At 43.2% G+C, this 14,056-nt stretch overlaps 1 protein-coding gene across 5 annotated transcripts in view; it reads left to right on the top strand.

Moving 5' to 3' along the window:
• Positions 1-14,056, top strand: part of cemip (cell migration inducing hyaluronidase 1) — a 224,739-nt gene that overhangs the window by 166,009 nt on the left and 44,674 nt on the right. For all 5 annotated transcript variants that reach the window (XM_067597803.1, XM_067597786.1, XM_067597795.1 and 2 more), the window contains one exon: positions 707-912. In XM_067597803.1, the coding sequence (XP_067453904.1) occupies positions 707-912 (206 nt within the window). The remainder of the gene's footprint in view (positions 1-706; positions 913-14,056) is intronic.

The raw sequence follows: 14,056 nt of genomic DNA, 5'->3' as shown, positions 1-14,056 counted from the left end.
AGTAATTTAAAAGCTTTAATTTTAAGCAGTAAAGCAGGAAATGTTGGGTTTGCATCAACGGTAACTTAACACGACTCTGATACAGCTGCCTCTCAGCTTTCAGAAAGCTTGCCTTAAAGAGACTGGAGCTAAAACTGCCTGTAAGAGACAGAGGCTGACCTGAAGGACTGCATAAAGGGCCAGTATAAGATAAATAAAAAGTTTTTTGAACTGTGGATCATGCAAAGCTACTCCAGTGGAGTCCAAAAATAAAAAATATAGAGCTGGAAATAAGCATAATAGGTCCCCTTTAAAGAACTTTTTTGGCAAATGCTCTTGTTGAGCGACCCTCTTTGGAGTGAATGGAACACAGTATGCAGTTCTCTCAGTACATCCATGAGTCCATGAACGGAGACTCCAAGAAGGCCAGACACTCTGAACTGCTGTTTGACATTTAGACACAGGCAACAGTCAGAGCTTCCCTTCTTGCAATATGCAATCACATAGAGGCATGGATAAAGGAGATGAAACATGGATGAAGGAGGTAAGGAGGATTAAGAATGCTGGTACATTATCAAAAGGTGCAAAGATGAGATTTTTTTCTTTGGAAAGTTGATACTTTAATAGCTGACTGAACTCTTTGTCTGCGATTATTCCTCCAGTTAGATTTGCAAGGGGAGACATGCAGTGTGTCATATAAACTCGATGTATCTCCATCCCCTCGTAGGTAAAGGATGTGGTGGGCTACGACACGCTGGGACACTGTTTCTTCACAGAGGATGGCCCGGAGGAGAGAAACACGTTCGACCACTGCCTGGGTCTGATGGTGCGAGCAGGGACTCTGCTGCCTTCAGACAGAGACAGCAAAATGTGCCGTTACATCACTGAAGGAGCATACCCAGGATACGTGGCCAACCCACGGCAAGACTGCAGGTACTGTGTTTAACCTCTTCACTCCCACTCTCTGGAGGCTGAACTCTGAAAATAATGCACAAGACATTTAGAATATTTCCATTTGATGGAATGGTACAGCCATAAAAAATACATTGAGTCTTGGGTTAAAAAAGGTTTACACAGTATATGTCTGATAGAGATTCAATGAGGCACTGTAATCAGCAGATCAAAAATATGTAAGGGATATTGTCATATAGTGGAAACACAGGGCCAAGTGAGTATTTTCTCCTGCTTAAGCACAAAAATGTGTGATTTTCAAGAGAAAAACTAACATATATCTCCAGCTCTTAAACTGCTGGAGATATATACAAGGTGATCACTCTACAGTGGTTATAAGCAGCATTAGTTATGGTGTGATGAACACCTCCTCGCTCATACCCATTTTTTGAAAAAGAGAATTCTCAGCAACTAGCCAAGTAATTGTGAAAACACTGTTATAACTAACAACCCCAAACACATGTAGAGGAATCCATAGTATTAGGACAATGACATGTTTTTCATTGTTTTATTGTTCAGACAGTGTGGTTGGGAACACCCTCACACACCTGAATGCTTAAAGTCAGCACTTCAGCCTCATATTCACATTCAAGTGAATATTCACTTTTCACGTTTCGTTTCAAACCCAACGTGCTGGAGTACAGAGACAATACAATGAAAAACATTTCACTCCTCGTGTCCACTGGATGCACATGCACATTTTCTGGTTGCGCAATGTCTCTGTCACATCACACATCAGTCTATTCTTCAGCAGACATATTTCCCAAATAGTTTCAAGTAGTTTTGTTAACTTTGTGCTTTACAGTAGATTGAATACAAGCTAAGTGTTAATTACTGTACAACATGATGCATCCTTTTTATTTTATAGCTGTATTATAGAAACAAATATGAGAAAAACTGTAGAAGTCCTTCTCCACAGACTTCTTCAGAGTGAAGACAAATAGTTTGTAATAAGGGTACATTTAAAGCTTTTTCAACCACGGTGTGCAGTACACATTGTCCCTTTCACACGCAGTGGCAGTACCACATTTGCAGCGGTCTCATTTTGCACATGACTCTGTTACTTATTATAATGGGGCTTCAATATTTACCATGTACCAACACATATACCATTGAACAATCACAGCCTTTGGATGGAGTGTGAAATGATCATTTTAAGAGGGGTGTAGAGCTTAGTGTGGGCCGACCACACAAACACGCCTCCAGTACCACATATGCACAAACAGTGGCAATTAATCTCAAGCTAGTTATGTAATTTTTGCACTTCCTCCCACACATTATTACTGTTACAACAATGTGGTTTGCTCTCTGCCAGAATACTTTTCAAAAGTTGGGATAATTATGTACAATGCTGCACATCTCTATGTTGATTACATCTAAAGTTAAGAGACTGAACAAAGAGAGATTCCAGCTTAAAACAATTCTCCTTCACATGACAGCACAGAAACTCTTTAGAGAGACAACAAACTTATTAAAATAATAAACTTTTTAAAAGATAAAAGAAAACAAATGCGTTAGCTGTCCTGAAAAAAATCTTAAACTTTCACACTGTAGAACGAGAGAGGCCGAATGCAAATTGGCGATGGCTTGTGATCATCAGTTAAAACTCTCTCTGTCTCTCTTGCTCTCTCTCTCTTTCTTTCTCTCTCTCTCTCTTTCACACACACAAACACACATACACACCCTTTTATTTTACTGTAGCGCCATTTTGTTACAATTAGTTTTTAGCGAATATTGCATCACCTGCAATTATTTTCCATCCATTAAAAGGATGGATGGTATTTCCAGTTACACTCCAACATTTTTAAAGGTCAGCAAGTGATCTGCTACACAATTCATGATCATATACTGTATACTGATGTCATAACAAACAAAACAACAAATGGACTTCTTCTGTATTGTTGTTAAAGATCCCCTCCAGACATGTTTTAAGACATAAAAACTACTCTGCTTGGAACAATTATGTTTATCTAATATGGTTTTTCACAAAGAAATCCATAAAATAGCATCTCCTCCTTCTCCCTCATAAAAAATCTAGACTCTATAAATATGTAAATATTTTCACTTTCCAAAGTTGAACTGCTGGACACAAGGTGTCTCCTACTTCACTAAAACATCCATTCTCAGTGTATGTTCACTGGAGGTTTCATGTTTCCACATCACACTTGTGAAAGTTTAATATTGGACCAGGATTGGCTTCCAAACTAGTTGTGATGTCACAAATCATGCTCGTAGGGTACACCATTTAAAATCTGATTTACAGTGAGCACAGAGAAACTTTCCACCTCCAGCAGATTAATGTGAATACAGCCTTCTAGTGTCAAACTCTGCACATACATCATTCTGCACAGTGAAGCTTAAACATAGAACTGAAGGAACAACAAGTAAAACACATATTTGAGTGGAGGGGATCTATAAGTTTATGCATGCGAATTAAAGTGCCATCAGACGCCAAAACCACCAATATCTTTCGAGGTAAACAGCAGAAACACGAAAATCATGTTATAAAATAATCCACCAAGAATGTGCGCTTGCATGTCTGTGGTTGGCCATCGCAGTGCCTTGCTGGATGACATCACGTTGCTTTGCAGCCAAAGTTGAACCAGGTTCAACTTTTTTGCTGGATGACCCCACGTTGTCTTGCCAAAGCTCTCGACCGTGTCATCCACCGCGTGGGAGACAGTCCTGGACTCTCCCTAAGAAAAGCTGCGGGAAGCAGCTCTGCAGTACTCTTTCAGGTGGGGCAGTTAACCAGATGTACTGTACATTTGCCAAACCAACCAGTTAGTCTTCATCTTCGAAGTCTTTTCTCTTGTAAAACTGAAAAGTACTGATAAAGCATGAATCTCACCCTTGTGTTGCAAAGCCTAGCTTGGCTCTCTCGATCACATGCACACACACAAACATTTATCAGCAGAGGTACACTGTTTCCCCCCCGGCACCTTCACTTTGTTAGAAAGGCATTATATTTAAAGCATAAAGATGCAGCTTTGAATATAAAGCAGTTTAATCCAGGTCACATGACTTTTTATCTCCCCACACTGCCTCTGCCTTCAGCTGCAGAGCATAAAGGCCAAGGTTAGGGATGCATAATGGCACAGGCTTTCACTGATACGGAGTCATCCACCTGCTCTCCAGAATGAACACACTGGAAGGATTTGCTGTTTCTCTTTAACATTATTTGGCCCCTGCTTTCTACTCCCTTCATTTCATTTCATTTCTTCTCCTCTGCTTTCCTAATTTATCTAGTTATATACACAATGCACTATATTCCTAATGAGGCTTTTTGTCAGATTTGTCTGGATCATTGTATTCAGTAATGATTTCCAAATCCCAGTGCATTTATTACTGTGGTTCAAGTATTTCCATTTAATCAAACATGATTGCACTAACAACATTCCTCACTTTAAGATTCGTGATGATTAATTTCCAGTCAGTGTTGCACGGTGCCTCGTGGCTCCTTCTGTCTCTTTTCCTGTCATTGTTGAGTTGTGTGTGTGTTGAATTTAAATGCTCAGATGAGAACAATAAATTTTTGTCAGATTTGCTAGCAGCAGGAGACACGTGGGTTGCATGAGGAGGATGAGAATTGTCACTTAAACAGAGCCAGATGAATGTGCTCAGCCTAAACACTTTAAGTGTTTGAAGTCAGTGTGTGTATGTGTGTCCTTGAGCATGCATTTGACAAAAGAAGTTATCCATCCAAGCCATCTCCAGCAGCAAGCTGTGGCAGTTAGGTGTGTTTTTAAGCATCAATTTCTTCAGTGGAGATGTTTCCATTCACACACACACAAAGCCCTTATTTTACAAACCCCAGCACTCCCACATCAGCACTGTAAATATCTGTTTAAAATTTAGCTAACTACAAAAGCAAGGCTACGTGTGCTGTCCTCTACCTATTTATACACCCATAACACAGAGACAGCACACCGTGTAATGTGTAGAGAAGAACTTCAAAGGCCATTCTTGCTTTGCACTTTTCATTTATTGCCTATTTTTTACAACCTAACTTTGTGGAAAGGAGAAGGTGAACAAGAGGTTATGGAGAGTCCATTGGGAGCACTTTGCTTGTGTCAGTAGATCAGCTTTATTTCTGGGGAACACCCCCAACAAATAATATTTGTATGAAACAAATATTCATATAAAACCCACTATTTGTGCTTTGCTGAATAATGTATTTGTATTCGGGCACACCCCAACCTCCTACCTATGTAGACTTTGTCACTCTATAATAATGTCACCTGATTTCCTCCTTTGCTCCCGTCATAGTTACTATGACCTCTTCATCTCCTTCAAAAACACATAGGCAACCATATAGCCAATGTGTTTTTAAAGACAAGAAACATTGTGACATTGTGAAGAAACTGATGTGCAGGACAAGCTACTGAATCTCCACATCCAAAACAAACCAAAACCATATGAACTAAATGAAGACATGAATCTATTTTGTCATGTGTGTCATAGTGCATCATGGTCACTGTGAAATTTACAAGACATAAGCAACAGCCAGAATCTGTCCATCCAATGAGAGGTGACTCTTAGCTGTGTAAAGGCAGTTTAAACATCTACACCACCACTGCCTCTTCTTACTCTGATGAAGACATAAACCTTATTAAAAGCTTTACCATGTTTTTCACACCTCATGGCTCTACGACATTAACCCTGTCAAGCACAGGTGATACATTCCTTTTGCATGCACTATCATGACTTAAATTAATGATAATTATGGTATGGCTGTCCTTTAGGGATGGAAACATTGGCAATTCACCACTTTTGTCCAGAGTGAAATACCTTTTCTATTAGAGAATAAGTCAGTCCTTATCAACCTTCCTCGTGATTAATATGCAGTAATGTGGAAGTCAGTGTATCCATTTTCTGAGGTTCTTACACCAACCGGTGGTGGGCTGATTGAAGATTACATAAAGACTGCAGATTCATCTTTGGCATACAGTTTAATTCTGGCATTTAGTTTAAAAATAAAATACACATCTACCTTTGCAGGAGTGTGTTAATCTGCAACAAGAGCAACAGAGTGAAGGGGGTTTGGGAGAGAGACTGAGGAAACACAGAATAAGGAGGGAGAGAGGAAGAAGAGAAGACAAGAGGGGAAAGTGGAGAAAGGAGAGGCTTAAGGTGCACTGTTGTCATTTACTGCACATCTGCTATTTCTATTCATATTTATTCATATTCCTACTCATTACCCTAAGCTGCTTTTTCTCACATACTTGCAAATGGAATTATAATGATTTTCACATTATGTGTGGTGCATGTGTGAAAGGTGCTTGCTGGGGCACATATATGCACACAAAAATAAATCAAGAAGAATTTTTACCATTATGAAAAAATGATAATTTAAGAGTGAGTAAAGCACTACATAAACATATAATCAAACAGACTGACACATTGATTTAAAAACAGAACATTTCCTAGAGTGGAGATGCAGAAATATACAGTGGCCCTGAAGGCTCAACACACTGCGACTTAAGAAATCACATGCAAAAAGGCAATTTGATAACACATAGGCAGCATTTAGAAAAAAAAAATCACAAATACAGAAAACACGATAAAAACAGAAAACACAACCTAATACACAAACCCGCTGTAGAAGCAGGAAACAACCACATTCAGAAATGCTGCAAATGTCACAGAAATGATAACAGAACAAAACAACGGAGGTGTAGTCCAGGGCCTTGCATTTAAACAATGCATAATAATACAAATAACTATTGTTACGGACTAGTCGAGTCTAGGGGATTCAATATCAATGAACCAATACTAGTCCTAACCTGGAGGGTGTAGAAAAGGAGAAAACTAGGAAGAAATCAGAGAAAGACGGACTGGTTTCCAGTGTTAGAGATAGACAGTCTGGAGGTGGGTTACCTTATCGGGTTGCCACGCCGACTAGCAGTGCAAGTCCCTCCGACTCGGCCTCGCCAGCTCTGGCGTTGCTCTCGTGAGCCGCGAGCTCCTTCTGGCGGTTCAGTTCAGGTTTTGGTGGTTGGGGGATGGGTCCCCGAAGAACAAAACTGGTTTTACTAAAGGGTCCGGGTGCAGGAAAGGTGTGAGGCTGTAATGTCCCGAACGCTTCTAAAAAGGACGTCTCTCTGGGCTTTAACTCAACTCGTATCACTTTCAAAGGTTCGCGCTTTCCCAGCTGAGCTGCCTCACATTACTCCAGTGGTTGCGCACGCACCTCACCGTGGCGTCCTTTTATCAGCCCGCAGCTTAACCACACCCCCTTGTTATCCTCTCAATGAAAACCAGTCCAGTTTAAGAAAGGGAAAGGAAGAAAGAGGAACTATAAACCCCGCCCCCTTTACTCCTAACATTCCTCCCCCCTTACAACAAAAAAAAAAAACCCATCTGGATTCCACCTATGTTTTTTTTTCTATTTTATTTTATTTATTTTTTTTAGCATTTTCTCTTTTCTTAAAAACAACAATGTACACATCACATTAGCACACTCATTACTGGCATGTCTAGTCTCTGACCCTTAGTATAAAAGGTATCTTATCACTAGTGACATGATTAATGTCTACTCTGGAGTTATGCCTATAAATGTGAAAGACTATACCAATGTATAATGTAATCAGTCTCTTGACTCCAATACACATGCATTACTATAAACACTGCACTCACGGCTTCTCACTACATGTTCATCCCCTTGACAGGGTGTCGGCGATCACATTTTCTTTGCCTGGTAAATGCACTACTGTCAAGTTATATGGTTGCCAAATTAAACTCCAACGGAACACTCTCTGACTGGACGTTTTGAACTTGGCTAGAAATGTCAATGGGTTGTGGTCAGTGAGAACCACCAGATCACCTCCAGCACTACAGACATACACCTCAAAGTGTTGAACTGCCAGAACTAGAGCCAGGGCCTCCTTCTCAATGGTAGAATAACGTTTCTGATGGCGATTCAATTTTTTTGAGAAGTAGGCAACCGGCCTATCTATCCCTGACACATCAGTCTGTAGTAACACTGCCCCCACTCCAACATCACAAGCATCCACTGCCAGCTTGAATGGGACAGAGAAGTCCGGAGCCACCAATACTGGTTCACTAGCTAGGATAGCTTTAACCATTTCCAGTGCTTTCTGACAGTCTGCCGACCAGCTAAACCTCACTCCCTTCTTCAGCAAGTTTGTTAGTGGTGTTGTCACCGCTGCAAAGTTGGGGACAAACCGCCTATAAAATCCACACATGCCCAAAAGGCGCATTAGCTGACGTTTCGTTTTTGGAACAGGCATGTCTAAAATGGCCTGCACCTTGGCAGTCCTCGGCCTCACTGAACCTTGACCAACCTGGTGCCCCAAGTATGTGACCTGCCCCTTTCCAATCTCACACTTGGGCAAGTTGACTACCAACCCTGCTTGCTCAAGCCGTTCAAACAACTGTCTCATATGTTGCACGTGATCAGACCATGAAGAGCTATAGCAAACCACATCATCTAAATAGGTTACAGTGTTCTGTAATCTGGAGGTTACCAGATTCATTAACCTCTGAAAGGTTGCTGGCGCGTTCTTCATGCCAAACAGGAGAGCTCGACAGCGATACAAACATTCCTGCGTCACAAAGGCAGATACATCTTTTGCCCTTTCTGTCAACGGCACTTGCCAGTAGCCTTTTAACAAGTCAAACTTTGAGACATACTGTGCCTTGCCGATCTTATCAATGCAGTCTTCTAACCTGGGTATGGGATACGCGTCAGTTTTAGTAACATTATTCACCTTTCGGTAATCAATGCAAGGTCGTACGCTTAAATCGGGTTTGGGAACAGGGACTAAGGGAGAACTCCATTCACTTGAGCCCTGTTCAATGACACCAATTTCTTCCATATAAAGCAACTCTGACTTCACCTGAGCCCATTTTTGTGGGTTAATGCGGTACGGATGTTGCTTAATGGGGGTTGCCTCACCAGTGTCTACATCATGGGTTATTAACTTCGTCAAGCCAGGGGTATCTTTAAACAAAGAACTATACTGGTCCACTAGATGTACTACATCCTCTCTCTGCTCTGTAGTGAGGTAACTGAGTGACTCCCTGAGATTGGCCAGGGCGCTGGAATTCTTGAGCCTAGCTGTAACAGGCTCCACTGACCCAACATCATCATCATCCTCACTCGCCTCCTCTTCCACAGCAACTTGAGAGGTTATACACACAGTGGACGAAGTGTCACGGGTATAATAAGGTTTCAAGAGATTGATGTGACATACTCGTGATTTGTGCCTCCGGTCGGGGGTCTCAACAACATAATTGCAAGCACCCACTTTCTTAATAACCTTATACGGACCATAGAATTTCACCCCTAGCTTATCTCCACCCATGGGCAACAAAACCAGAACCTGGTCCCCTGCCTTGAAGGTACGTTTCACTGCCTTCTTGTCATACTGAGCCTTCATCTTTCCCTTAGCTGCTTCCAAGTTACTCCTGGCCAAGTCACAAGCTGTATGCAGCCGGTCCTTGAAGGATGCTACATACTGCAAAATCCCACTGGGAGCGTCTGTCTGCCCGGCTGACTGCAACAGCTGTTCTTTCGCCATCCTCAGCGGTCCTCTCACTTGATGTCCATAAACCAACTCGAAAGGGCTAAAACCGGTAGCCTCATTCACAGAGTCTCTAATAGCGAACAATAGAAATGGCATAGCTACATCCCAGTCATTTGAGTAACCAACACAATAGGTTTTAATCATAGACTTTAAAGTTTGGTGGTACCTCTCGATTGCACCTTGGGACTGAGGATGATAGGCAGATGACATAATTTGTTTAATTCCCAGCTCATGCATCACTTCCTGAAATGCACCAGAAGTGAAGTTGGACCCACGATTATGTTGGACTTCTAGTGGTAAACCTACCCTAGAAAAGAAATGGAGCAGAGCCTCCACTATGACCCTGGTTTTAATTGACTTCAATGGCACAGCCTCTGGAAACCTCGTAGAAACATCCATAATAGTCAGGAGGTACTCATTCCCTTTCTTAGTTTTTGGCAAAGGGCCAACACAATCAATCATTACCCTTGAAAAGGGTTCCTCCATGACCGGTAGAGGGCAGAGGGGAGCAGCTGGAATGGTCTGGTTGGGCTTGCCTACAACCTGACAAGCATGACAACTACGACAATACGACACCACGTCCTTATGCATTTTGGGCCAGTAGAAATGTCTGCTGATTTTTTCCTGAGTTTTCCGGATGCCTAAATGACCAGCCATGGATACTTCATGGGCTAAACGCAGGACTTCCTCCCTAAAACTCTCAGGCAGCACAACTTGAGTCCTAACGGTCCATGTCTCCTAAGCAGGACGATCACGAGGCCGCCATTTCCTCAACAGGACTCCATCTTGGATAAAGAAGCCTTCAGCTACCTCTTTCATGTCCTCAGCACTAGCAGCTGTCTGTCTCAATGGAGCTACAGAAGGATCCTTTTCCTGCTCTAATATGAGGGCTTCCCGAGTGAACTGAGAGCAAGGTGACACTTCAGCTAGCCTAGCGAAAAAGGTATCAGCCAACCCACCAGACAGTTCATCCTGCTCGCTGGAATTTCCTTTTTCAGCAGCCAGAGCCTGAGCACGTGTCACCACACAAGCTGTAAACACCTCGGGGTGTTCTCTTTCCAAAGCCATGGTCTCTGGGACTTCACAAGGTTTCTCACACACAACTGGTGTCACGCAAACCTGAGTACCGGCCAAATCATTTCCCAACACAAAGGCAACCCCTTCAACTGCCAAGGAAGGTACAATGCCGACCACTACCGGCCCATTTACAATGTTAGACTCCAGAAATATCCGGTGCAAAGGAGCCCTAATAAAACCACCTCCCACACCCTTCACTGGGGTAGAAGCTTTTAAATAGGTGGCGGGCGAGAGATCTATAATACCCTGAACCAATAAGGACTGTGTGGCCCCTGTGTCCCTCAGGATGGATATAGGGACCATTTCCCTATCAGGTGCCCCAGAAACAGCCCCCCTTGACACAAAACCTTCAAACTACTGGGCAGGATGGCAGGTTCACGCTGTCCACTTCACAAAGACCAATCTGTGGGTGGGCATTTATCAACCCCACAACTTTCTCGTCCCCATTTCTTCTCCTGAGACCAGGACAACTGGACTTTATATGGCCAGGCTTTTTGCAATAATGACAGATGACATCACTTCTAGGAATGAAAGGCTTCTCATACCTTTTCCCTGGTCCTTGAGACCGCAGGGAGGGAAGAGTAGGCTTAACCACGCTAGCCTCTGTAGGCCTGTCAGTGGTAGCCTGCCTCCTATCCTGTCTGCCAACCTTGCTTTTCCAAGGCGCCTCTCTGTGCGTTAACTCATAAGAATCCGCTGCCATAGCAGCTCCTCTCAGCTCTGTAACGCCCCTCTCATTTAGATGTATTTCCATGTGGCGGGGTAAACTGGTTTTAAACTGCTCCACCAGTATAAGTTGTCGCAACTCTTGAAAGGTATGTGTGTTGGTACTTGCTAACCACCTGTCAAACACAACTTCCTGTTGCCTAGCCAAATCAAGGAAAGTCTCACCTTGTTTCCGCTGCAGAGACCTGAACCTCTGTCGGTAGGCTTCTGGCACCACCTCATAGGCTGCCAAAACCACCTTCCTCACAGCATCATAGTCTCGGCTGTCAGATGCATCTAAGGCTGCATAAGCTTCTTGAGCTTTACCCTCAAGCACACTCTGGATAAGCAGCGTCCACCTATTTTCAGGCCACTCTAGCTCTTTGGCTACTTTCTCAAAAGCTTCGAAGAAAGAGGCCACATCATCACCGTTAAATTTTGGCATTAGTCTTAAACAGCTGGAAACATCAAAACGAGCTTCGTGCTTACGTTGTAGGACACTGTGGTTAGCTTTAAGCTTCTCTTGCTCCAATGCCAACCTTGCCAACTCAAGTTTCTGCTCTTGCTCTCTTGCTGCCATTTTTGCCAGCTCAAGTTGAAACATCCGCTCCCCCTCTCTCGCTCTTTCTCTCTCTCTCTCCTCCCTCTCTCTCTCCTGTACCGGATCATGCAGGTGTAACGCTGATATGAGAGTCTCCACAATTTCTGGCTTTCTAGCTTCTGGATTTATCTCGACCTCACAATATTGAGCTACCGCAAGCAAATCTTCTTTTCTAAGCTTACGCAACTCATTTCGCCCAAAATCGCTCCCACAAAACTCTTCTACTCTGAAAGTAGCCATAGTCACCGTTAGTGAGCGCTCACCGGTGGGGGTAACCAAAGGAGACAAGGGCCTCGCAAAAATTACCTCTAAGGTAACTTATCAGATGGCCATAAACTAAACGTATAACCTGCTAACAGGAGGTAGCTCATAGGTCACTCTATTCTCAGAGATCAATGCAAACATAAGTCACACAGCACTCATGACACTGCTACTTACACACAGACCGCAAACCAATGCACCCTTAAGTCGCACACAGCGCTTATGACAATACAACTTACGGACAGACCACAAACCAATGCACCCTTACGCCGCGCACAGCAGCAAAACACCAGCCGTCAACCAACCCGCTAAGCCACACTGTTATCGTCAACTTACAGACCTATCCTCGTTTTTAACCTCGACACACCCGATAAATTTTCCTTAACCTTTCGTCTAGCTAGCTGAGTTTTACATACATACACAACCATCTGTTTAAAACGAGAGTCTGGCACCGAGCAGCTGTTCTGCCCGTAGCTGTATGTCCATGGCCTACTTCTAAACCTAGCAACATACAACTTTTCCCGAGCTGAATCCAACTCACTTGTGCCTCTTCCCGCAAACAGAATGCTTGGATGTAACTCACTAACTGAACTCTAATCGCTTCGAATCCATCTCCCGGACGAGTCTCCCAAATTATGTTACGGACTAGTCGAGTCTAGGGGATTCAATATCAATGAACCAATACTAGTCCTAACCTGGAGGGTGTAGAAAAGGAGAAAACTAGGAAGAAATCAGAGAAAGACGGACTGGTTTCCAGTGTTAGAGATAGACAGTCTGGAGGTGGGTTACCTTATCGGGTTGCCACGCCGACTAGCAGTGCAAGTCCCTCCGGCTCGGCCTCGCCAGCTCTGGCGTTGCTCTCGTGAGCCGCGAGCTCCTTCTGGCGGTTCAGTTCAGGTTTTGCTGGTTGGGGGATGGGTCCCCGAAGAACAAAACTGGTTTTACTAAAGGGTCCGGGTGCAGGAAAGGTGTGAGGCTGTAATGTCCCGAACGCTTCTAAAAAGGACGTCTCTCTGGGCTTTAACTCAACTCGTATCACTTTCAAAGGTTCGCGCTTTCCCAGCTGAGCTGCCTCACATTACTCCAGTGGTTGCGCACGCACCTCACCGTGGCGTCCTTTTATCAGCCCGCAGCTTAACCACACCCCCTTGTTATCCTCTCAATGAAAACCAGTCCAGTTTAAGAAAGGGAAAGGAAGAAAGAGGAACTATAAACCCCGCCCCCTTTACTCCTAACACTATTAATTATATTAAATAAGATAGGGACATATTATAGAATTGAATGTAGGCTATTTTAAGAGGTAATATGAAAATAGGATATTTAAAATCTTTGCCAATTCATTTTTCCCTTTGTCTGTTATGCATTAACATAAACAAAAACTGCAAAGTCTAAAAGAGAGAAGAGATGGAAACATGCAGTGGCACAGAATGAAGATTAAAATAAAATGGTCTGCCCCCAGGTCTACTCAAATCTACATACACACACTAACTGAATGTCAGTGTCCACTCGATGTGTTTGTGTACACCTTACAAGTGATTGAAAGATGGCTAACAAGGTTCAGCTATCAACAGTATGGATGTGTGTGGCTTATCCTGCAGCCCTCCGCTGTATACACAAACCCCCATTAAGTAGAAGAGCTGCTGCATGCAGGCGTCCAGGCCTGAATGCTCTCTGACAGCCAGCAGTCAAAATATTGTGTGATGTGAGGCTGCAGCTTTTGTCTGGAAATGTCTGTCGCTGACTGACTGACTGACTGACTCACTGAGTGATGAAGTTACACCATTAGTGTGACCAGCCCGGTGTTGGAGTTTCCCCATTGGCCAATGCTCTCTCTAAATTAATTGGCGTGAACAGTTTCTATTACGTCCTCAAGTGGTGTTTACAGCGGAGCCCTGAGTGCAGCTCACTAAGTTTTAAAAACACACATTCA

Source organism: Thunnus thynnus, chromosome 1 (genome assembly GCF_963924715.1).
Source record: "Thunnus thynnus chromosome 1, fThuThy2.1, whole genome shotgun sequence".
In the NCBI taxonomy this organism is placed as follows: domain Eukaryota; kingdom Metazoa; phylum Chordata; class Actinopteri; order Scombriformes; family Scombridae; genus Thunnus; species Thunnus thynnus.
Note: the sequence above shows the minus strand (reverse complement) of the source record. Positions and strands in the feature narration are given on the sequence as shown.